The sequence below is a fragment of the Scyliorhinus canicula genome, chromosome 13 (genome assembly GCF_902713615.1).
Source record: "Scyliorhinus canicula chromosome 13, sScyCan1.1, whole genome shotgun sequence".
Classification (NCBI taxonomy): Eukaryota; Metazoa; Chordata; class Chondrichthyes; order Carcharhiniformes; family Scyliorhinidae; genus Scyliorhinus; species Scyliorhinus canicula.
This window is the reverse complement of record NC_052158.1, coordinates 129,603,949-129,630,146: the sequence shown is the minus strand read 5'-3', so window position 1 is coordinate 129,630,146 and position 26,198 is coordinate 129,603,949. Positions and strand designations below refer to the sequence as shown.

At 43.9% G+C, this 26,198-nt stretch overlaps 1 protein-coding gene across 4 annotated transcripts; it reads left to right on the top strand.

The window, feature by feature from the left end:
- Positions 1-3,702: 3,702 nt before the first annotated feature.
- mul1a (mitochondrial E3 ubiquitin protein ligase 1a) lies at positions 3,703-26,176 on the top strand. 4 transcript variants are annotated; one of them, XM_038816908.1, is made up of 6 exons: positions 3,704-4,010; positions 4,770-4,857; positions 9,232-9,387; positions 10,622-10,709; positions 15,330-15,450; positions 23,705-26,176. In XM_038816908.1, the coding sequence occupies exons 3-6, from the start codon at positions 9,271-9,273 to the stop codon at positions 24,432-24,434; spliced, it is 1,056 nt and encodes a 351-aa protein (XP_038672836.1). In that variant the 5' UTR covers positions 3,704-4,010; positions 4,770-4,857; positions 9,232-9,270; the 3' UTR covers positions 24,435-26,176. The 4 variants fall into 4 exon arrangements, with proteins under 4 accessions (XP_038672839.1, XP_038672836.1, XP_038672837.1 ...); XM_038816909.1 differs by having other exon boundaries at positions 3,756-3,774; XM_038816910.1 differs by lacking the exon at positions 3,704-4,010 and adding an exon at positions 4,052-4,309.
- Positions 26,177-26,198: the final 22 nt, after the last annotated feature.

Below are 26,198 nucleotides of genomic sequence, written 5' to 3'. Positions count from 1 at the left end.
CTAGAGGGAGCACCAAAGATGTATAAATACATAGACAAAAAGGAAGTCAGCCTCTCTCTCTTCACAGGAACGGCAGCTGGTGAGCAGGACACAGACGGGCTTTGAGGGCCAAAGGGCCTGTTCCTGTGTTGTACTCAGATGTAACATAGTCTAAGCCCTGGAGAGAGAACAAACTCATAGAAATAAAGCATCTACTTCAACTGTAAGACTACGAGCTTTATTCAGACACAAGGAATAATACATGGTACCAGGTCTAGGTGACTTCAGAACGCTTACTAGAAAAGTTACACAGGATGCACACAAAGCATGATCGAAAACAGAAGAAAACTCGGACATGGGGAGACTTTGCTGAGTCGATGCAACTCGTTGGAAGTCCAACGCAGCTGAAAACAACCGATCATTGAAGTCATAGATAGAAAATATTTAAACAAACGTTCAAACTGTATATCGTGCTCATAATGTTCGTTTGGAGTACTGAAGCAGACACAATGAGCCAAATAGTCTCCTTCTGTGATTCAGGGTGACCAATCATCCTGGATTTTCTGGGACTGTGCCATAATTTGGCTTTACATCTCGTGAGTTAAGCCTTTCCAGGGATGCGTTTGTCCTGGATTCAGCGTCAGCACATACAGTTCGAACGTTTGTTTAAAGATTTGAACGCGGCCTCAGAAGAAATGAAGATAGCACTTCTCCTAGCAGGAGATGAAGCTAGAGAAATCTATAACTGCTTTAATTACTTCAAAGGTGAAGACAACACCAAATTAGAAGTAATACTTAAAAATTGAAGATTACTGTAACACCAGTAACAATGCTGCTTTAAGACATTCAATGCACAGAGACCAAATTGCACAGGGGATGAAACTCAAACAATCATCAGAACAGAACGGTTTAATGCTGGAAATCCCAATTGACAAGTGCAGATCGCAGCAAAAAAATAACTTTAAGTTTTTAACAAGAAAAAAATGGCAAAAAAGTTCTTTTCCACGGGTCTGAAGAAGTTAAAATGGCGTCTGAGCACATTTTAAACAGCCAGGGAACAAAAGACACAAATCTGGGTCTATGCATGTGCAGGAAATGGCAACTGTGCATGCGCAATTGAATAAAAGACGTTTTCGATTCAGATCGTTCGCCGCATGCACAGTTTACGAAAAAGCGCACAGTAAAGAAAAGCGATTTGCGCATGCGCAATCGATTCCTACGCTTTACGTCATGAACGTCAGAGGTCCTGGACCACACCCACTTTAAGGGGAAATGTCCGAAAATTGAAAAAGAGTTTTAAAGCAACAAAACACAATTTTTTCACCTCGAAAGACAGAACAATGCCTGAACTTCTACCAGCAGTTGAAAATAACCTCCGCAGCACACTGGAACAAGCAGTTTGCACCACCCGAAATGAAGAGCACAATGACAAATCTGAAACCAAAGAAGATGATTTGTTCATTGAACATAAAGAGCACGATGACAAATCCGAAACAAAAGAAGATGATTTGTTTCTCGAAGAATACTACGCAGACATGGCTGAGTTATTCGGATATGATGTTCATAAAAGCATCAGCGCCACGGTTGAGAAGCTCAACACGACTCTACTCATGGTAGATGAATCCAACACCATGATGCAATGGCAGATCGTCGATACATTGGTTGACAGCAACCTGTCAAATACCCAAGAAGAAAATTATGCCACACAGCAAGTACTGAACGACTCTGCTGGGAGAGCACAGATCGACTCCACAAAAAGACCACTGCATGACTTCACACAGAGAGCGATGAAAGATCCCACAGGGAGAGTGATACAAGCCTCCACAGAGAGCTCGGTGACAGACTCCACAATCGAAGCAACTCAAGACTCCATAGCGAAGTCCATGCATGAACAAGACCATGAAGGTCTATCAACCTTATCTCAGCAACCAGCAGCAGACTATGAAAGTCTACCAATCTCACGTGAACAACAAAAAGACTATGACAGTCTACCCAGCTTATTTGAGCCACCAAAAGACTATGATAGTCTACCCAGCTTATTTGAGCCACCAGAAGAAGACACCGGCCCCTGTACAACATGGCGGAGGCCTACAGGGGCCTGGCGCGGAGTGTTGCACGTTTTACTTGAGTGTATTACGCATTTTATTGGAGTGTATTAACACGCCTCCGTTTAAAGGCCGTGTGCTTAACACTACTACGGCTCTGTGTATGTAATTCTGCTCAGGAGTCGCCAGGTGCCGTATTTAGACACCTCACAAGTACATCAAGGTCAGGTTCAAAGTAATAAATCTGTACACCGATTAGTAAGTTCAAACGATTGATATTTATTATAACAAATATAATAAATACACATGCATACGCTAAAGAGACTAAGTTACTTCTAAACGAAACGACTAAAATACTTATCTAGACAGGAACAGGCAAGGTCAGGGAGCGAAGGCCTTCGTCCCGTTCTTGGTCTGCAACTCTCAGGGTCTTAAAATTGTCAGGGTCTAGCAAAGTCTGGATCACGTAGCGATTGTTGTGGTGACACTTACAGTTCGATGGCTGGTGGCTCAACGGCTGGTGATGGAACTGGACTCAGGATGCGATGTATCAGCAAAGCGATGAAAACAGCAGAGAGCCGGAGCCAAAAACAACAGCGAGCCGGAGCCAAACAACAGACCGGACCATGTGCGGGGTCTACTTTTATAGGTCCCCCAAAGTCCGTGCCTCTTCGGGGCGGTTCTCTACCTGCCGTGTATCGATTGGGCCTTCTCCCAATCGATATTTTCCAAACCCCCCAATCTGAGGGTCGCTTCTCGATGGGTGGGGCGGTCTCTATGGTTCTTTGTGATGGATACTATGGTGCCGTTTCGTCTGGGCGTCTACTCAAAAGTATCCATTCATACCTAAATGTTTCTATTGTGACGGCCTGGATCTGGATCACCTCATTACTATGTAAATCGTTGTTGCCATTTACACCTTTAGCTGAGATTCTGCACCTGGCCACAAACTGGTTTCTGTACGTGCAGAATGCTAATTATCCTTCTGCAAACTGCTTGTCCTTGCTAAGACTGTTTTCTCCCTGCAGCCTCAGCAGTTCTCCATTTTGTAGCCCAGTGTCCATCTTAGGTGGCTACAGGAGGAACATAGGCCCTCCCGAAATTAGCGCACCTGCCGATTGGTAGCCCCTGATCGTGGGTCTGGCCACCGTGGAGGACCCCGCCCCCAAATCGGATCCCCGCGCCGCCACCCCCCCCCCCCCAACCAAAACCAGGACGGCCCCCGCAGCCAGAATGCCGAGGTCCCGCTGGGTGGGCCACATATGAACCACGGCAGCGGCACTCGGTCCATCGAACGCGGCGAATCGACGCAGTGGCTGCTTCCAACAGCCCCCGACCAGCGCCGCGTCAACTGCGCGTGACGAGCCAGTGCGCAGAAAATCGTGGAAGCACCATCTTGCCTGATTTCAGGCATGAACGGCTATTCTCCGTCCCCGCGCTGGGCGCGATTCCGGCTCGGAGGGTGGGAGAATCCCGCCCCTGATGTTGCGCACTTGGCAAACTCTGCTTTACTGACAAATGGCAAGTGCCGCATGAGCGGTGTGGGCGAGGACTATCAGAGGACTACAAATCCCATAATTCCGCTGCGCCGGCGGGGGCGGGGCGCAGACTCGGGCGGTGCATTGTGGGAATTGGTCTAGAGGACTATACATCCCATAATTCCGCGGTGCGGTGGAAAGTCGGACGGTGCATTGTGGGGGAGAACTCCAAATCCCACAATTCCGGGGGAGGGGGCCTGCCTGTTGTTTCGGTAACGGACAAACCCTGAGTAAATACCGGCCCGGGAGCAGGTCGTTGCTGCTCGGCCTTCTCTCACCTTGACTGGGAGCAAAGGGGCAGGAACCCGGCCGTTCCCACGAATAAATGGGCAGTAGCCATGCTATTGAGCGGCTGGGCCAGGCCAGGCCTCGGTTCCCCCACTAACAGGGGAGAGGGGCCAGAGCGGGGCTGTCAGGACTCATTCTGCAGACAGGCAGGCTGAAGAAGGTCAGTAGGGTACATCCCAGTCTGAACTTCTAAACAGGAAGGGGGAAGGCTGCAGGAGCTACAGAGTTCCTAGGAGAGAATGAGTGGGTGTCGGGGAGGATGTGTAAACTTGGGAAGCGGGGCATCAGGGAATGAGACAGCGGAGAGGGAGGCTCTTTGGCCCATCCAGCTGTGCTGCCTCCCGAGTAGAGTTTTGTCCAGTTACCTGCTATTTGCCTTCAGGCAGTTGGTCAATGCTGCTCCAAACGTTACTGTTGAATCTGCGTCCACCATCTTTTCCAAAAGCGCTAAAAGCAAAGGTTCCTCATACTCTTTTGTCAATCTGTCTCCCCTGGTTATCAACCCTCGATTTCTGAGTTTGTAAAGGATTTGTGGGCACAGGTAGGAAAGTGGGGATCAGGCCAAACCAGATGCAGCTGTGATGTTAGAAGGCCAAATGTCCTATCTGCCCGTGCCCTTATTTCTTATACTCTGCCACCACATGAACTGCAGCAGCAGTTCAATAAAGTGGGTCACTGCCATCTTCTCTAGGGCAATTGGGGGTGGGCAATCAATCTAGCCAGAGGTGCCCATATCCCTTGAATGAATAAAAAAACAATGCTTCTCCTTATTTACTGTATCAAAGCCTTCATGATTGTGAACAGCTCCATCAAATCTGCTCTTAACCTCCTTTGCTCTTTGAAGAACTCCAGCTTCGCTAGTGTCTGCACATAACTGAAGCCCCATATTTACCAAATGTTATTTTATTTGTTTTGACAGATAATGTAGTATGAGAATTGACTGAAGAGGAATTATTAGAGTTGTTAACAATCTGGCTTCTACCCTATTTACTACTGTCTTTTGACAGGTAAGGTCTGTAGTGTAAAACACATTAGATTATCATACAGTTTTGAAAGCCCTAAGTATTCAGTCAGAATTTCTCAAAATAACAATGAAGCTAATGGCACAAGCTGTTGTTTATCCTAAATTGGATTGTGACTTCAGGCAAGGAGCAGATGTGTAGTTAAAGTATATAGATAAAAGTTGACAGATGACTTGTGATGCTTTCCATTAACTGATGAAATCAGTACATTGATGATGGAATCAGTATCTTGTTGCTGGCTTTCTTGATGTAATAAGGAATTTGTTCTATCTGCCCATTAATTGCCAAGTAAACTTGCCACAAAATGTTAGGTCTTGCCATTACAAGCATACCTTTTAATGACAAAAATATTAATAATTGCCAGTTATCCTCAGGCACCCTTTGAGGGCGATTTGACCTGACGATCGCCACACCTCTGGTGAGGAGCAAGGTTGAGAAGGCAGGCCTTCATGAAAAACCTAAGCCGGTATGGGAATTGAACCTATGCTCTGCAACACAAATCAGCTGTCTCGCCATCTGAGCTAAAGCGGCTCCTAACTGCCATTACCAACTCGCTCACACAATAATAATAACCTTCATTAGTGTCACAAGTAGGCTTACATTAACACTGCAATTAAGTTACTGTGAAAAGCCCCTAATTTGAAGGACAAAAACAATAATTGGATACTGTAAATTTGAAAACAAAAAGCTTCCTCCGTGTCCAAGGAATTTGCATAACCCATCTGATGCCTGCTTTTGAAAGACTTAATAATAATAATAATCTTAATTGGTGTCACAAGTAGGCTTACATTAATACTTCAATGAAGTTACTGTGAAAATCCCCTCGTTGCCACACTATGGCGCCTGTTCGGGTACACTAAGGGAGAATTTGTTACGGGTATAGGGTGGATACGTGGGTTTGAGAAGGGTGATCATGGCTCGGCACAACATCGAGGGCCGAAGGGCCTGTTCTGTGCTGTACTGTTCTATGTTCTATGTAAACCTGAGCACCCGGAGTAAACCCACACAGACGCAGGGAGAACGTGCAGACTCCGCACAGACAGCGATCCAAGCTGGGAATTGAAACCAGGTCCCTGGCGCTGTGAAGCAACAGTGCTAACCACTGTGCCCCCCACGTCCATCACAAAATCACTTCCAGTAACTTTGTGGCAATACATTTTTGAGCTGAGGTTGCAAGGACAAATCTGTAATTAGCAGAGGATGTTAATGGCCTGATACAAAACATCTTGGTCCACTATTTTGTGTTGTGACTTCCTGTTAATTTTTGTTAAATGAGTTGCCTACCTCGGATGTACATAAAGAATAAATGTGATGCACTGGAATTTCCCTGTGCTGTGATAAAATGTATGGATTCAAAGAGGTTTTGGCCCTGTGCGACTTGTTTACTCTAGACTATTGACTGTTGAGGACTTTCCCAGGGGTAAGTATAGTGTGCAAAAGACTGAGTCATAGGTTATACTCCGGGTTATGCAATTATTAATATACTCTTAAAATTTCTTTGGAAATGCTTCATTGACTATATTCTGAACTAGCTGAAAGAAAAACTTATACATTTTTGTATTGCGTTGCCTTTTTGTAAGTGATGATTTTGGGGCGAACAGGAAAGTGAGGTTGAAGACCAAGGGCGGGATTCTCCAATCCCGCAGCAGAGTGTCCATGCTGTCGTAAACGCCGTCGCGAATGGGCCGCTCCTACGACAAATTCTGGCCCCTCCAGGGGGCCAGCATGGCGCTGGAGCAGTTTTCACCGCTCCAGTTGCAGATCCCGGCGCGAACTGTGCGCCGCGGGATCCGTGCATGCATAGTTGCGCCGGTGCCAACAAGGACATGCGCAGTGGCACCGGCGCCAATGCGCGCATGCGCAGTGGCCTCCTTCAACGTGCCGGCCCCCATGCAACATGGCGCAGGACTACAGGAGCCGGCGTGTAGGAAAGGAGGCTCCCAGCCAAAGAGGCCGGCCCACCGATTGGTGGGCCCCGATCGCGGGCCAGGCCATATCGGAGGCCCCCACAGAGTCGCGCACCCCCCCCCCCCCCCCCCCACACCCCTAAGGCTGCCACCCGACCCTTAGGCGCCAAGGTCCGAGAGCAGGTTAGAACGGTGCCGGCGGGACTCGCTCTTTTCTTACGGCCACTTGGCCCATCTGAGGCTGGAGAATCGGGCCACCATGTAGAGCGGCCCGCAACCGGTACTGAGCCAACCACGCCAGCGCCAATGGCGCCGATTCTCCGCTCTCCGGAGCATCGCATGCCGGCGGCGTGGCGTGATTCACGCAGCCCGCCGGCGATTCTCCGACCCGGCGTGGGATCAGAGAATCCCGCCCCAAGATCAGCAATTATCAGATTGAATGACAGAGCATTCTGATTACCAGTTCTAGGAATAGAAATTCCATTACTCATGTGGTAGGGGATAATTGCATGGAATATATAGCACAGAAACATTCCCCTCGGCTGGCCTTTTACGTCACCCCAGTCTCCCTCAATTTAATTTACCTCATCTCAGTCGTTCAACATATCTTTCTGTTCCCTTTTCTCTGATATGCCAACCAAGTTGCCTTTTAAACATTAAAACTATTTGCCTCAGCCATTTCCTGTGGTAGTAAGTTCTGCATTCTAACCACTGAGTAAAGAAATGACTCCTTATTTTACTATTAGATTTATTAGTAATGAGACAAACATATGAATTAGGAGCAAAAGTAGACCTTTTAGCCCAGTGAGCATGCTCCATCATTTATAAGATTATGGTTGGTCTGATTGTGGCCTTACCTCCACTTTGCTGCCTACTCCCATTCCCTTTGATTCAATTGTTAGTTAAGAATCCATCTAACTCTGTCTTAAAAATATTCAAAGATCCTGCTTCCACCATTCTCTGGGGAAGAGAATGGCACAGTGATTAGCACTGCTGCCTCACGGCGCCAGGGACCCGGGTTCAATTCTGGCCTTAGGTGACTGTGTGGAATTTGTACATTCTCCCCCTGTCTGCATGGGTTTCCTCCCGGTGCTCCGGTTTCCTCCCACAGTCCAAAGATGCGTAGGTTAGGTGGATTGGCCATTCAAAATTGTCCAAAGATGTGCAGGTTCGGTGGGGTTATGGGGATAGGGTGCTCTTGGTAGGGTCAGTGCAGACTTGTTGGGCCTTCTGCGCTTTAGGGATTCTATGACTCATCACCTCTAATCTACATCTTAAATGAGACCCCTTATTTTTAATATCCCCCAGTTCTGGTCCCTCCCACAAGGAGAAGCATCCTTTCAGCATTCATCCTGTTCTGTCCCCTCATGATCTTGTATATTTCAATAAGATCACCTCTTCTAAATTCCAATGGATAAGTGCCCTACCTGTTCTCAGATAATCCTTTCATCCCTGGAGTCAGTCAAGGGAGCCTTCTCTGAACTGAACACCATATTTTATTTATGGCCCCAAGCTTTGGATTCTCCCAGTTAGAAACTTTCTCTGCGTGTTTATCCTCACATTGTACAGTCCATTTTATAGACTTTTTAACCAGGTCAGCTCCAAATTACCCCTTTTGCAATCCCTTCAGTGCAGAAAAACACTGTTCTAGACTGAACCAGGCTGAATGCTGTCTTGGTATTGCATTTGACACAGCTGAGGTTTGACCCCATATCCTTTCTCCTTTCTAAACTTTGGAATTAACTCCCAAAAGCTTTCTCCCCTAGATGGTCCTTAAAGCACCTATCCTAGAATCTTTATCTGGCTAAGTGTCAAGTTTTGTTTGATATGTGCTTGTGAAGTGTCTTGGGGAGTTTTTACGATATTCAAGTCACTATATGAAGTTTTTTTAAATAAATGAAATATGCATTGCTTGCTGAATGAAAACAGCAACACTCACACTTGATACTTATGGAAGAGAACAGCTGTAATGATCTACCCTTGTGCTATTTGACCAAGTATCCATTCCCACCACCACTGACGCACTGTGGCTGTTGTAAGTGCAATCTGCAGGATGCGTTACAGCAACTGACCCCAGACTACTTTTGACAGGATCCCATTCCTCTGGACCGCTAGCACCGAGAAGAACAAGCAGCAGTGCTGTGAGAATACCATCCCTAAATTACATACCATCCTAATTAAGACATATTTGGTAAGAGACCATTGCTATTACCCCAGCACCAGAAAGACAACAGTTGTTCAAGAAGGCTCATTAATACTTTCACCTGTTCTGAATAACTGGAGATAGGCAGTGAATGCAACTGTGCCATTCTAAGAACAAAATCAAAACTATTTTTAGATGATCTAATTAGTTGGTTACTTCACATTTGCAAGGAATGCAGAAAGAAAATCAGAGGGTAGACAGTTTGTGCTTGATCTCGCATAACATTGTCTTTGTGTTTTTCTTTTAAAGTCTTGAAAGTTAAAGCAATTGAGTGAATCTAGCCAGAAGATGGACAGGATTCCTGTGTCAACCGTAGAGCTGATCTGTTTGGGGTCGAGCTTTGCATTTTCTGGGTTATTTTACTACTTGTATAGAAAGAAAAGAGCAACAGTGCAATTGCTAAAGGTAAGAGCCATTCTTTTCCAGCTAGTTCCTCTTCTCTCCTCTTCTCCCCCTCTCCCCCCCCCCCCTCCCCCCTCCCCCCTCCACCCCGTTTGTGGCTCTCCTTTTAACTTCACTTGGAGGCAGGACTGTCAGCAATATTTTTATGACAGATCAACATCATTGAACTGTGATGGCAGAGTGGTTAGCATTGTGCATGACAACGCCAGGATCCCGGTTTCCATTCCGGCCTTGGGTGACTGTGTGGAATTTACATTTTCTCCCTGTGTCTGCGTGGGTTTCCCCCGGTTTCTTCCACAGTCCAAAGGTGTGCAGGTTAGGTCGATTGGCCATGATAAAATTGCTCCATAGTGTCCATGGATGTGCAGGTTAAGTGGGGTTACTGGGATGGGGCGACGAGTGGGCCAAGGTAGGGTGCTCTTTCAGAGGGTTGGTGCAGATGGGCTGAATGGCCTCCTTCTGCACTGTCGGGGTTCTGTGGTTTGGTTCAATCTGAGACGGTGGCCTATAAAGGTGATGAAACCATTGGCACAGGTACAGAGTGCGTGACTTCCCAATGATGGTAGCTTCAACCTTCCTAACTGTTAACCTGAGGAAATTGTAACTTAGAGCCTGAATGTCAGACTCTCCCGTCTACCTAGGACGTTGCAAAAGGACAGCATATAGATGAGAATTGGGGGTGAAGGATAGATTCTTGCGGGATACGAGGAAATGGCGTGGGAAAATAGCCCATGCTGAAGATTCTTGGTTATGGTGGAATCAAATGACTGCAGGCCCACTTGGCTGAACAATGGTGTTAAAGGCAATGGAGGAAGAATAGTTGGTTGATGATATTGAAAGGCTCGTCCAAACTGATGAGGCTAGATGACAGTGCGACAATAACCTTAATGACAGGCTATTTTCTCATGTACCTCACAGTCTTTGTGCAGCAACAGGGCACGAGTGGACTGGCCATTTGAGATTGTTCCATTTAAGAGTGAAATGGAAAAACATGTTCTCACAGTGTTGTGGAAATCTGGAACTCGCAACCCCAGAAGATTAGGATGCTTGATCAATAGAAATTTATTTGAGGCCTATAGGCTTTGTTGAATAAGGGTATCAAGAGATATATGGAGCAAATGCGGCTGAATAGAGTGGAGGTGCAGGTCTAACTGAATAGCCAAACAGGCTCAAGGGATAGATTGGCCTAGTCCTGTTCCTACGTCCCAATTAGTTCACTTGTCTTTTTTAAAATTAGGAGGCCCCAAAATTTCAGATCAACAAGAAGTTGGTGGAATTTCTGAACGCCAATCCAGGAAAATGTGTGGAGTATGCTGTTGTAGAAGGTGAGACTTATTTATTTTCTATTTACTGTAATATATTTTCAACTGCCCAGTTGTAAGACTAATGATGTTGATAAATAGAAGGAAAATCAGGCCCCAATTGACCAGTGTTTTTTTTTATTCCCTGCAAGTATTAAAAACATAATCTAGACACACTGCTTTTTTTGTTAGGAGAAAAGAGGCTGTTAATTTTTTGGGCTAACCAGTTAAAAAGATCAGGCGGTGTTTTTTCTCTCTTATCGAATTGCATTACTGACATGTATAAAACCTATCACATAGGATCATAGTAGCTGGCAGATGTGGACAAACTTTCAGACCATCAATCTGGACTCAATTCAAAGATAGTCCTGGAGGTGAAGGGACCGCATGATTTGCTCTGCGACGAGGTTTTGTGAATAAAGTAAATAAACTAGGTTAGCTTTGCTCTTAGTTGAGTCAGCTAACTAAGGGGGTTTACAAGATGGATCTTTGCACAGCCTTGCCTCCAGGCATTCTTCCTGCTCTGCTGAAATCAGTGAACAACGTGGCGAGTTAAAACTTCTCAAAGCAGCCAAAGAAATGTGCTGCTGTCAAACATGATAAAAACCATTTGATAGTTTCTCAAGCTCCAGATTGAATATTTTGGGTATTTTTCCCTCTAATTTATGAAAAGAGGGCAAAGATATTATACAATGCTGTCTCAAATTATCCTTTTGAATAAAAACAATCCCTGCTGCTGTACTGCAGTATTTGATTTCCTACCTGTTTGTGCCCTGCTTAGTAGCTTTCTGGTTTAAGGTCTCCTTATGTTCTGTTTAACAGTTGAAGTATTAGGCTTCTGATACTGAAAGCTTTGTGAAAAATGGAAATATCACCCTGTGTTTTTGTGTTAACTGTTTTTTTGGGCCTGCAAGGCATATCGGCTACTTTACAAAAGTTTAAATTGCATCTACAGAATGCTCTGATGCTGTCAAATCTAATGTTAACAGTGTAATATATCCTATAGCCTCTGGAGCAAATGTGAACTGGTGAGCTTTAGTAGAAAATACAAGTGCTACATTTATTTGCAATTTGGCCAGTTGCAATACTAGTTTTCTGCCATTAGATGGCATAAGTGTGCTTCGTAAAGATGGTTGAAGTGTGACAATTAAAAAGAATGAAATGCAAAATACTCCTAATGACAGAAAATGCTGGAAATTCTCAGGTCAGGAAGCTTCTGTGGAGAGGCAAACACTAGATGTTTCAGGTCAATAGGTTTTTATCAGAAATTTAAAAAACATTGGAAGTGAAAACCTTGTTTTTAAAAAAAAAATTACATTTTATTAAATCATTTATGGTTTTATAACACTAACCGATACAAATGTAAACATAGTTCAGTGCGTAACCCATCCCTCCATCTCCCACTGTTCCCACCTACTCAAAACACAAAATAGCCTAACTCCCCCCCCCCCCCCCCCACCCCTTATTGAATCTGCTAACAGTTTAGTTTTCTCCGAAGAAGTCAATAAACGGCTGCCACCTCCAAACGAACCCTTCGAACGAACGAAACCTAACGTTGATCTTCTCAGGGTGAACTTAATTTTCTCAAGCCTAAGAAACCCAGCCAGGTCGGTAACCCAAACCCCTGATTTCGGGGCTTCGAGTCCCTCCACGCTAGCAATATCCGTCTCTGGGCTACCAAGTTGGCACAGACCAAGACGTCAGCCTCTCTCGTCCCCTGGACTCCTGGATCTTCCAACACTCCAAAAATCGGCACCGCTGGACTCGGCGCCACCCTCACATTTAGCACAGTGGACATGACATCCGCAAATCCCTGCCAGTATCTCCTAAGCTTCGGGCGTGCCCAAAACATATGGACATGGATTGCGGGCCCTCCCGCGCACCTCACACCTGATCACCACCCCAAAGAACTTGTTCATCCGGGCCACCGTCATGTCTGCCCGGTGAACCACCTTAAATTGTATCAGGCTGAGCCTGGCACAAGATGAGGATGTGTTGACTCTGCTCAGATCATCCTCCCACAGGCCCGCCTCTTTCTCCCCTCCCAGCTCATCTTCCCATTTACTCACCTATCTGGGTTTACTCCCACTCCATAAGTTCTTTATAGATTTCCGAAACTTTCTCCGACACTCCAAAAATCGGCACCTCTGGACTCGGTGCCACACTCGTTTTTAGCACCGTGGACATTACATCCGCAAATCCCTGCCAGTATCCCCTCTCCCACCCCCGTTCTATAAACTACCTTGTCCTGTATCCCCTGTGGTGGTAGAAGCGGATAGGTCAAAACCTGCCTTTGCACAAAATCCCTTACCTGCAGATATCGAAACCCATTCCCTCCTCCTCCAAATCCTCTAAACATGGAAAGCTCCCATCCATAAATAGATCCTCCAGCCTCTCAATCCCTGCTCTCTGCCACCTCCGAAACCCCCCCCATCCAGCCTTCCTGGGACAAACTGGTAGTTGCCACAAATTGGAGATCACACCAACACTTCCTCCACTCTCATATGCTTCCCCCACTGCCCCCAAACTCTCAGAGCCGCCACTACCACTGGGCTTGTGTGCTTGTGGAGTACCGGGCCAGCGGGAACGGCAGAGGAGCCATTACCAATACCCCCAAACTTGTGCCCGCCTTCATCCGCTCCCACACCGACCACTGTGAAATCCTTGTTTACTGGACTATATTGTTCCATCAAATTTATTTTACTATAATTGATCTACTGGTGCCTCAGAAAATGTGCCCGGCAAAGAATCTTTTTCACAAGCAGATGTTGGCTGCATTTACAGACTGCAGTGGTAGTAGTGCCCAGAGTCACAGATGATTCAACACAAAAAGAGGCTGTTATCAAAAAGCTTATGCAATCGGTTCCATTTTCTTCACCCCTTCCCATTTCCCTTTCACAGATTTAGCTGATTCCCTTTTTAAATTCAGTTTGAATCTGCTCTCCTTTAAGCAGTGTATTCCAGATCAGAGAAACTGTTTTTAAAACAAAAAGTTTTCTTCATCTGGTTCTTGCGAATTACTGCTGGTTGCTGAGCCATTTGCCATTCTACTAAGCTCCTGCATAATGTTGAACACCTCTTAAATCTCCTTAACTTTCTGTGCTCCAAACCCCTAGTTTGTTTATGTAACTGAAGTCCAGCATTCCTCGTACCATTCTAGTAAGTCCTCTACTATCTCTCTTAATATCTTGAAATCCTTCTCAAAAGATGGTAACTAAGCATGCTACTCCAGCTGTGGCCTAGCCAGTGTCTTAAAAGTATGAATAAAACTTCCTTGCTTTTGTACTCTTTCTCGGTTAATAAAACCAAGTATCCCATATTTGTTTAACTGCCGTCTCAATGTATTATATCACCTTCAAAGATTTGTGTATGTACTGCAACAACTTCAATTTATATAGCATCCTAACATAATACAACATCACAAGGTGCTTTGGAGGAGTGTTATAAGACAAAATTGGACACCTAGCTATATAATGAAATATTAGGGCAGATGGCCAAAAGCTTGATCAAAGAAGTACTCCCCCCAGATCTCTTTCTCCTTTCACCCCCTTTAAAAATGCACCATTGAATTTTATTTATTTATTTATAATTTTTTCCAATTAAGGGGCAATTTAGTGTGCCCAATCCACCTACGCTGCATATCTTTGGGTTGTGGGTTGCGGGAGTGAGACCTATGCAGACAAAGGGAGAATGTGCAAACTCCACACGGACAGTGACCCGGGGCCAGGATCAAACCCGGTTCCTCAGCGCCGTGCGGCAGCAGTGCTAACTACTACTGTATCATTTAATTTGTATTGTCTTTTCAGATCTCCATATTAAGTTACATCTGCTACATGTCTGCCCAGTTCACCAGTCTGCCTACGTTAATGTACTTTGCTTTTGCTTGATGCATCCTCATGGCAGTGAAACCAATTTGGAATCTGGTGACTGAAATCACAAAATTTGTGTCCCCCAATCTCGTGGGCTGATACTCTAACTTGATGCGCTATACTTGCCAGAGCATTTTGCCCTCTTTTTCACAAGTAGCAGTTTCTTTTCTCAATACATTTCGATAATAGTGAATATGCTTATTGCTTTAACCTATTTGCTGTTCAATCTCATGTCCAGATCCTACCTAGAGCAGTTCTGGACATCCTTTAGGAAGGATATATTAACTTTGGAAGGAGTGCAGTTCAGGTTTGTCTTGAGGATATCAGGATTCCAAAGGTTAAGTTACAAAGAAAAATTATAAACTAAGGCTGTGTTCTCTGGAATTTAAAAAGTGCAAGGTTGATTAGATCGAGACATTTAAAAAATATTGCAAGGAACATGTATGATATATAGAAATGATTTCTACTGGAAAGCGAGTCTTGGTTGGGGACAAAATCTAAAAATTCCTCTCCGGGAATCGAATTAGGGAGCAATTGCACATGCAAAAGGGTGGGAGAGATTGGACTTGCCATCCAGAAATAACATTAAATACTGGATCATTGTCAATTTTAGGCCTGAGCTGGATAGGCTTATGCAAAAGTACTAAGGGATGTGAGCAAAAGTGTGTTGTGTGTGAATTTTAGGGCAACTATCTGTCTTCCTGCATCCTCCTCTGTAAACGGTGATGTGTTAAATTTTCACATTCCTGTTGAACTGTTCTCTTTACCCAAACAGGTATCACTCGACCAGTTGGGGAGAGTCTGCGGAGCCATTATCAGGATGACTGCACTGGAGTAATGCAGCGTCTTATTTTGAAAGAGCACAAATTGATCTGGAACAATTTGGCGAGGAGTTGGTATGTGTCCATAATAATTCTACTTCAGATATTTTCCATTCATTTTGCATGTTGCACATATTTTATTGTATGGTATTATTTTCTTTAAAGTTAAGACCAGATTTTTAAAAACTATCTATTGAAATATCAGGTAACTATTATAGTCTCTGGAGAAAGACAAAATTTATTTTCATGGTCCCTGTAAAATAAACAACAAGAGTGATTCCAGGTGACTTGTGAAGGTGACCTTTGAAATTCCATGTACTGCTGTGAGAGCAGTGATACAGCACCACTGCCAAGCAAATAAAGGTATCCATTTCTGTAAGCATCAAATTCCTAGGTGTGTACATCACCAACAATCTGTCCTAGTCCACCCTAGTCGATGCTACGACCAAGAAAGCACAACAGCGCCTCTACTTTCTCAGGAAACTAAGAGTCCAGACTGTCACCAACCTTTACAAATGCACATAGAAAACATCCTATCTGGCTGCATCACAGCCTGGTATGGCAACTGCTCAGCTCAAGACCGCAAAAAACTACAGAGAGTCATGAACACCACCCAGTCCATCACATGATTCCGCCTCCCATTCATTGACTCTGTCTACACCTCCTGCTGCCTTGGGAAAGCGGGCAGTGTAATCAAAGACCCCTCCCACCCAGCTTATTCACTCTTGCAATTTCTTCCATCGGGCAGGAGATACAAAAGTCTGAGAACACGCACAAACAGATTCAAAAACAGCTTCTTCCCCGCTGTTACCAGACTCCAAAACAACCCTCTTATGGACTGATCTGATCTCTTCACACATCTTCTCTGCTGAGTAGTGCTTCACCCATTGCCTGTATCGATTTTTGACGTTGTGTATTTTATGTTTGCCCTATATATTTTCTTTTCACGTACGAATGATCTGCCTGAACTGTACGCAGAACAATACTTTTCACTGTACCTCGGTACATGTGACAATAAACAAATCCAATCCAATCCTGTAGCTCGGAATGCAATTTCTTATTGCAATACAGTTTAAAAACGTACTCTGAATTAACAGTCGTGTAAAATGAGGGTTAGAATAATCACCACATACCATCCCTTGTAAAATACATTTTAATACCTGGAGTTACGTTATCGGACTTTAAAAAATATATATTTTAAAGTTTTTTATCATTTTTACCGATATCGCAACAAACTTTCAAAAAACAAACAGGTACGGTACACAATTACTTCTGCAAACATAAGAATAGAGAAAGACAGCATAATTTCAGATTTATGGTCCTTAAGAACTAGTGCCTCTGCACAACAGATCAATTAGAGAATGGAGGGGGCAAGAGGATAGAACCATACAAACATGGTAGAATGACATAACAATGAAGTAAACCTTTACATATACCGAAATCAAGATTTGTAACATTGTTCATGGAAAACATTGCAGGAGCAGGTCTGACAGAACTGAGCCTATAAATCTGAGATGGGGGTCCCACATGTTGCGGAATATATTTGACTGAGAATTGTTATGGGCCAGGGTTTAGAGAACCGCAAAGTGTATCATGGAATTCACCTGACCCACAACTTTTGATAGATTGTGGTATGGGGAGCACATGGCCCACTCTACAGGTGTAGTACAGCAGAAATGGAAAAGTATTTTTTAAAAGCAAAATAATGTTTAATCTATGAACTCAAGTTAACCTTTTTAAAACATACAGCGAACATTTTAGCAACCATTAATTCAAATACAACCCCCAAAGAATACAACACTAAGTAATTCTTACTTTCCTTTTAACATCCAAAAGACTTAAAACACCTTTTAACAGAAGCACAATAGGTTTACATTCACTACTGAGAACATTTATAATTCTGAATTCACCAAATGATCAAGAGATAGTCTTTTCATGGAAGAGAGATCAACAGTGCACCCGCTCTGTCTGGCTTCAGCTCCAACACTGAAAGTGAAACTAAAACACACCCTGCAGCCTGCTCAAAAACGAAAGTAAGAAGCTGACAGACAGCCCACCTCCACCCACTCTCTGACATCACTGCAGTAGTAAATACCCATTTCTTAAAGGTACTCTCATTACAGATATTTATATACATACCCATTTATAAACACCCATTTCTTAAAGGTACTCTCACATGACAGAATGGAGTGCAGAAGTCAGGAATTCCATAGGACTGCAATCCATAACTAGGAGTAGAGGATATTTTTCCAAGCTGCAAAAGTTAGGATGTTATACAGCCTTTTTTCATTAGCATCAATAATTCTCCTATCTGGAAGATCCAAAATTAGGAATAAAGGACCAAATTCCAAGGCCGTTCCAAATATCCTCTCAAGCTCCTTAACTACACTGGACCAATAGGATTGAATCTTGATACAGGGGCATATGCAGTGTAGGTAATCACCCTTGACTGCCAGACACTTTAGGTACATTGGGGAAATCACAGAATCAAACCTGTGTCTCAAACTCCACCTAATGTGCAAATGGTGCAGTATCTTGAAATGAGTCTCCTTCATTTTGTTACATATGATAATTTTATTGACATAATCTCATGTACTACTCCATGTCTCCTCATCACTGTTGGTTGCCAAGTCACTTTGCCAAGACTGCAAGGTACCCAATATACTCATTAGAACACAAGGTATCATAAAATTTGCTAATTATGGACAGCACAGTAGCACAAGTGGATAGCACTGGGGCTTCACAGCACCAGGGTCCCAGGTTCAGTTCCCTGCTGGGTCACTGTCTCTGCGGAGTCTGCATGTTCTCCCTGTGTCTGCATGGGTTTCCTCCGGGTGCTCCGGTTTCCTCCCACAGTCCAAAGACGTCCACGTTAGGTAGATTGGCCACGCTAAATTCCCATTAGTGTCCAAAAAGGTTAGGAGTGTTTATTGGGTTAGGGGGATAGGGTGGAAGTGAGGGCTTAAATGGGTCGGTGCAGATTTGATAGGCCGAATGACCTCCTTCTGCATTGTATGTTCTATGTTAACTGTTTAGGCTCTGCAGAAGTCAGGATTTTTTCCACTAGGGAAACCGAAGTGTCAAGGTGCAAAGTTGTCTTATTAAGGGTGAAGTCTTTAAGTTGCAGATACTTAAAAATGCTCCCAGACTACAAATGCTCCTATCTCCAAATATTGAATCCATGGTGGAAAGTCTGGGTTTTTCTGAAAAGGAGAGAGGGCAGAAATCAGTTTAGATCTCCCTTCTAATTGACAGACCATCATCCACACTCTTAAGAGTTAATAATTATAGGGTTCTCGCACCAAGCAGAGCCTGATCTAAAGTTCCCGTAAAATAACTAGGCTTGTAAAGGATACATCAACTGGCTTGCTTCAATATTGAGCCAAATGGAGGTAGGATCCTTTCTAACCCAATCCCTATGAAGCTAAAATGAGAGGCTAATTGGTACATTCTAATATTCGGCACCTCAATCCCCCCTTAGAACCTGGGAGCTGCAAGCTGGCCAACTTCAAACAAGACTTTTTATTCCATATGAACTGGCTGATCATTCCATTGATCACCTTTTAAGACTGCAGCAAAGAATAAGATTGGCAACATCTCTAAAATAGGCAATAATCTAGGCAACACATTTATCTTAATCAATGCAATCTTACCCAGCCATGATATCGGCAGGGAGGACCAACAAGTCAAGTCCCACCTAATAGACGCAAACAACTGAGGAAAATTGTCTCTGTAGTTGCTTAAAGAAAGGGATAATTACAACACCCAGATAATTGAACTCCAAAGGGGACCAATTGTCTAGGAAGTTAGCAAGCAGGTGTGGTCTACCTCTCAGCCTTCCCACTAAAATCTATCTTGTAATCAGAGAAAATGATAAATCTGAGATGTCTGGCTTCGATACAAACAGCCGTACATCGTCAACGTCAAGTATGATCTTATCGCTAGACCGCACAGCAAGGGGAATAAGAGCCACCCCTGCTTGGCGCCTCTCTGAAGGCAAAAATTCTCAGATCTATACACTGCCGCCAAGGGCTTGTGATACAGCACCTGTATATCCTTAACATAGTCCTCTCCCAACCTGAATCTCTGCAATGGATTAACTGAGTAGTTCCATTCCACCCAGTCAAAAGCTTTCTCCATAGGGTGGCACGGTAGTGCAGTGGTTAGTACTGCTATCTTATGGCGTCGAAGAGCCGGGTTTCATCTCAGGTCACATCCTGGAGTTTGTACATTCTCCACGTGTCTGCGTGGTTTTCACCTCCGCAACCCAAAAAAGATGTGCAAGGTAGGTGACTTGTTCACGCTAATTTGCCCCTTAATTTGGAGGGGAAAAAAATTTGGATACTCTAAATTTTAAAACAAAGAGGTTTCTCCTTGTCCAAGGAGTTCACTAATCGTCTGACGCACCGTTTTTGAAAGACTTGATAATCTTTATTGGTGTCACAAGTAGGCTTATATTAACATTCAATGAAGTTACTGTGAAAGTCCCCCAGTCACCACACTAAGACACCTGTTCGGGTACACTGAGGGAGAATTCAAAATGTCCAATTCACCTAATAAGCACGTCTTTTGGAACTTGCCGGAGAAAACCAAAAACCCAGAGGAAACCCACGCAGATACTGGGAGAAAGTGTAGACTCGGCATAGAGAGTGACTCAAGCCAGGAATCGAACCCGGGCCCCTGGTGTTGGGAGACAACAGTGCTAAGCACTGTGCTATGTGCCGACTTGAATAACATTCAGTAACCGTCTGACATTGCAAGAATTTCGACTCTTTATGAACCTAGTCTGATCCCCCCAGATGATCAACAGGCAAATCCCCTCAAATCAGCATTCTGAAGTGAGATTGGCCGACAGGAAGCACACTGCTCTGGAGACTTAACTGACTTCAAAATCAGATAAATATTCGCTTCTCGGAGTGTCAGTGGTAGCAGACCTGCCGCAAATGAATGGCAGTACATGTAATTAATGGATCTATCAGCAAATCCTTAAATTCCCTATAAAACTCATACCCAAAACCATCTGACCCAAGGGCCTTATCGGTAGGAGCTCCGTAATGGCCGCAGCTGCCTCCCATTTAGAGATAGCATTTAGGACCTATTGTTGATCCTGTGATGCTGCAGGAAGCTCGAGGGGGAAAAATAGAAGCGTTCCATACTTGTCAGTACATTTCCAGACTGGCTTGTCTTGTATAACTCAGCATAAAAATTTCTAAATACCTTATTAATGTCCACAATTTTAATTAACCTACTATCCCAGGGATTACGTACAGATAGGATAGCTCTAGAATTGACCCATTTCTTAGTCAAGGAAGCCAAGTATTGATTCGGCCTTTAAGTAAACACTCGAGGTAAACCGAGCATGGTCAGGGTTCACAATAGAGTAGAAGGATACCAAATGTATTGCTCTTGGCATGAAGAAATAATAAATTTTAGTGTGACATTGATGAGGTGCTGAGAAAATGAGAGTTCATGGTCTCTTCGATGTAGTCGTCACACAATTTTCCATTTGGAAGGGAAAACTTTGTTGACCAAAATTGCTATTCTCCTATCGGTTGAGAATGAGGCGACAAAATCCTGCCCCACCCAGTCCTGCTTTAACTTTAAGTATTCTTTCTCATTCGAATGAGTCTCATGTAACAAGGTTATGTTCACTTTATCCTTTTGAAGGAAAGACAGGGGGCTGGATTCTCCGTTTCAGCGGCTAAGTGCCGCCTGGAACAGGGAATTTGCGGGTGTTCTACAACGAAAAAAATCGGCACCGACCCCTCACTGATTCTGAAATCAGTGAGGGGCTCGCAGTGGCGCCAGGTGAAACTACCGGCCCCTGTGCCGCAAACGGTTGGAGAATGGCCGGGTCCCTGGCCCGCATGTGCCTGGCGACTACCTGCAGCGGTCGTGTCGTACAACATGGCGCCAGCCGTGTGTGGACCTGACCCGCCAACTACAACCCTACTGGCCACACCCCAATCCTGGCAGAACCACACTTCAGCCAGCGGCATGGATCCCGGCAGAATGTGGCGGCACGAGACACAGTCCACAGCCACCACACTGGGTTCCCGACCGCTGAGACCACAGTTGGGAACTCGGGCCGTCGGGGACGAGCATCACGGGAGGGACTGCCGATGACGCGCCAACGCCATTGCTGCGGCGCGGGATGGAATGACTCCATTTCAGAGGGGACGGAGCATGGCTGACTGGTGTCAAATCGGCGCCGCCCCGATTTAGGCATCAGAGTGGATTCTTCGCCCGATCGCTGATTACAATATTGGCATCGGGCAGCGGAGAATCCCGTACCGGATCTTTTTTCTTTTGATAGGATGTTGCATTCCCCACACTCCAGGAGCATAATTGCTCAATTGTTAACCCCTCCCAATAAACATGGAAATGCTCCAAATATTTAAAAGAGCTGCAGACTGTTAGTCCAAATCCTCTCTATGGACTTTACAAGGTCAAGGCACTAGCCAGATTATCAAAAGACTTAACGGGGCTGTTGGGTATCACCTTCTGGGTCGCAGGATAAAGCAGGGCATAATTAGTGTCCAAAAAGGTTAGGAGGGGTTACTGGGATAGGGCGGAGGCATGGGCTTAAATTTAGGGGGCTCTTTCCAAGAGCTGGTGCAGACTCGATGGGCCGAATGGCCTCCTTCTGCACTGTGGGGATTTTATGAATTCACTCCAGCTGCCTTGAGCGGTTTTCTGACTCCCACAAGTCTCTGCGCTTCTGCTCTGCTCAACTGAGAAATCCTGGAAAAATTAAATCCTCGCCCCCTCATGGAGCCAGGTCCCACCACACCTTGCCACCTCCGGTGTTAGGAAAGAGTTACATCCCCTAGAACTTATCTTGGAATTGGGGTTTTAATTGTTTAATAGACTTCACTTATTGTTTAATAGACTGCACCAAAAATATAAAGGGGACACAAGTGGCACTGTTATGTTGCTGGAGAAGTAACTACTGAGCACAAACTTGAAGTCAAAGAAGTCAAGACCTGCTTTCTAGAGTCACCATCTGAGCTTAACATTAAGAACCTTCTGGCGACTTTTGAAGTTGTGGAAGCGAATGATATTGGGCGTGGGACATTGGTTGTCCCTAGGCCTCAAAGACAGAATATAATGTGCCCTTTCCAGCTTGAAACTCCCAGCCTTCACATCTAGCTTAAGGATACATGGTAGCCAGCTCTCAAAAACAGGGACCTTACCCTCCACTCCTCCTGGCAGTCTGGCAACCCAGACATTCTTCCTCTCGCTTCAGTTCTCCAAATCCTCCAGGATTTCTGACATAGCACCCAACTGGTCTTCCAAGGATTGAATGCATGCTTCGGCTGAGGAAGCAACATTTTTGACGTTCCGGATTCTTTCCTTTGCTTCATCAAACCTTTTATTAGTATTCTGAAGCTCAGCCTCATGAGCATTTATGATCTGTGACACCAAGCCGAGTTTGTAGTCCCATTACTCTGATGATATTCACAATCGTCATTTGATGCACGTTCAAAAGCGCCGGGTTGAGAGCCTGCTCAAGGATCGGGTCTCCATATTGAGAAAATTGCACCGACTGCTCCCTTTTATTACCAGCTTTCTTAGGATTCCTCGGCAGCTTTTCTCCAATAGTCAACCAGAAATCGTCTAGCGACATACTATGGCGTATTAACTTCCAGATTAGGTAAGCATGTGCCATGCAAACAGAATGAAAAAGATTTGAAAATGGGTGGCGCCAGAGCCTGCAGAAAAGCTACTATTCTCATGCCCGCATCGTTTGATTCCTGTTATAGGACTTTTATACGAATATAATTATTGTTACCCACTGCAGTAAGATCTGAGTGCTACTATACTATCGTTTTTAATAAAGGAACACCATTTAACACCTCTATTTGAGTAAAATTATGGTTTGAGAAAAGAATAATGATCAGGAAAATGTCGTAGTTTGATTACTGCTTGAAAAAAAACTATTTCTGTAATTTATCTGGATTTACTATTCCATGTGCTTGAGGTGTATGTTCATGTCTAGGTTTTCAAAGATGCAATGCATGACAGTATTTTGACAGGAATCTGCAGAATGAATTCTGTGCAGCCATCTGCAAAGAAGCAAAATTGGTAGCGGGGAGTTACCCTGATCAAGATGTTAGATCCAGTCAGAGTATCAGTGGTAGTGTCTCTGAGTCACCGTAAATGACACATGAAGAAATATGATGCTTACATCATTTTTGTATAAAGCAGGTTACTCTAAGGCAATTGAAATACACCTTAATAGATCCAATCTTTTTATTTTATTAACTATATACGCACTAAAAGTATGTTGTTGTCTGCCTAATGTCAACACTTCCTTCCTCAACAGGAATGATAGCGAACGGATTATCCACCAAAGAGAGAATGTTGTGCCCTTTGACTTGATATCCCCTGAAGGAGGGAAAAGTGCAATCCGTGTGATCAACCCACTGGAGGCGTCAGGACTGCAGTTTGAAACAGTGTATGAACGGTTTCACCAAGCAACACAAGGCTTCACTGATATCATTGGGCACTACCTGAGTGGTGAGAAGCCCAAAGGCTTCTTGGAAACTGAAGAGATGGTCCGTGTTGGAGCAACTTTAACAGGAATTGGAGAACTAGTTTTGGATTCTGACAAGATTATCAAGCTCCAACCTCCTAAAGATGGTCTGGAATATTTCTTAAGCACCTTGGACTTCCCAAGCATCCTCAAACAGCAGGAGTCAAGTTGTAAACTTTGGAAGGCGCTCATGACCATCTGTGCCCTAACTGGCATTGCAGTGATCTTGGTCGTCCTGCGCAGGATGTACAAAGAGTTCAGTGAGAAACAGGAACTGGAAGAACTGAGGAGGAGCTATGAACGATTTAATGAAAGCAGACGTATACCAGGTTCGACAGCAGATGATGATGAAATTCCAGAGAATGCATGTGTGATTTGTTTATCTAAACCACGGGAATGTGTCTTCCTGACCTGTGGGCATGTTTGTTGCTGCTATGATTGTCAACGGGCTCTTCCCTCACCAACTTGTCCAATCTGTAGAAGTCCTATAACTAGAGTAGTTCCTCTTTACCAAGCATAAGAGAGTATTCCACATACCAAGCAAATTAATTAAGTGCCTTTAATTGCTCATCTGCACCAGAGCGCCAAGCTTTAGAATTTATGTAGTGGCATTACTCCCGTCACCATACCTTCACTTCAATGGTGTTATTGTCTGAGCTTTCGCTCTGCTTTAGCCATTGCAGCCAGGTTGGCACTCATTTCTGAATATGTGGTCATACCTGTTTTCATTCATACACTGATTAACTATTGACCTTTGGTTAAAAGTACCCTGTAATACACCGCACGCAGATGTATTTAAGACCAATAAAGATCTAGTCAAGCTGGATTTGTATTGATAGCAGATGGAATTTGTCATAAGACACCCGTGGCCCATACGAGACAAACCATCATAGATCAATTAGAGCCAATGAACATAAGCAGCCATTCCTCAGGCAGTGTTTTACAGTGTTTCCCATAACTTATTTTAACTCGATACAAGAAGGCTCATGAAAGCAGAATGGCCTGCTGGAGTCCCTTTGACTTGGGTTGCAGTATGGATTAGTTCCTCCACAATTTACAATTTCTTCAATATGTTGACTTCAAAAACAACTTGTTCAACATTTTCCTGCATTAGAAAATGCCTTCATTAATAATAAACAGTATGTCTAGTGCTCGGGAGGTGAGACTAGAAACATGAATGAACGATTTACCCCCTGTTCTGGCACTTTCATCAGTCTATTCTTCATTTCCCAGCTCCTTCTAGTTTTCTTACTGTTTTACAATCATTCATAAGCAAAAGGTACTGTAAGTGGAAAAGCCAGTGGCATGATCATTTATATTGTCAAAGCTGAATACCTGCAATTTATGGTCTTAGTCATCCAGGTAACAGAAATTGTCAGTGTGAGTACTTTTTGGTATTTTTGCACTGAAATCTATGACATCTCTGCCTAATTTCATGAATGCTTAGCTTCTACCATGGAAAAAAGAATGAGGCTTTTCAGTGGCACTGGGAGTACTGCGATAGTACTGTAACATTCAAATGAACTGGGGTATTGTGGCCAATGAAGGCAAAAGAAGGGCGGGAAAGGAGAGATGTGCAATGGACAGAAAAGATGTCCAATGCTTTTTAAAATGTGAAAAACTATCTACAACTTGAGTAGTTTTTACTGGCCTCTTTGTGAATTATAATCTTGTCCTTGAAGGAGTAATACTGTGAGGTAAGTTTGTATATTCCTATATTGTACATTAGATGACACACTGAATTGCATCTTGACTGTCAATTATTTCCTGGTTAAATTTATATGGTTATGTATGATGACTTGATTCTGGTTTTGTGATAGGTCTTTGTTCCTAATTCGGCTTTGATGTTGACTACAGCCTCTAGTGTAAAGCATCACCTTTTGTCACAAACATGCAAGAATTTCCAATCAGAGATGCTGTATTTATAACTGTAATTTTGATTTATTTTTAAATGCACACTCTTAACTGGCTTGACAACAAGAACATTGTGTTTGATGTTCTCATCTAAAAATGCTGCCTCATTGCCAGTGGCTCCCTTATATCCGTCTGTGTCACCTCGTATGGTTTGATTATAAAAATTATCAGAAGCCAAATGAAATAATTTTTCAGAGCTGTGTTCTGGTAATTGTAGCTAATTTTTTAAAAGGTAGAGGGCAATAATTATTTTTCTGTTGCAGGAAGTAAACATATTAGTATGTAATAGTTATTGAGATATATGTGGGTGTATGAAAAAGACTAAATAAAAACATCTTTACAATTACATGAATTCGATCAACTTTTGATT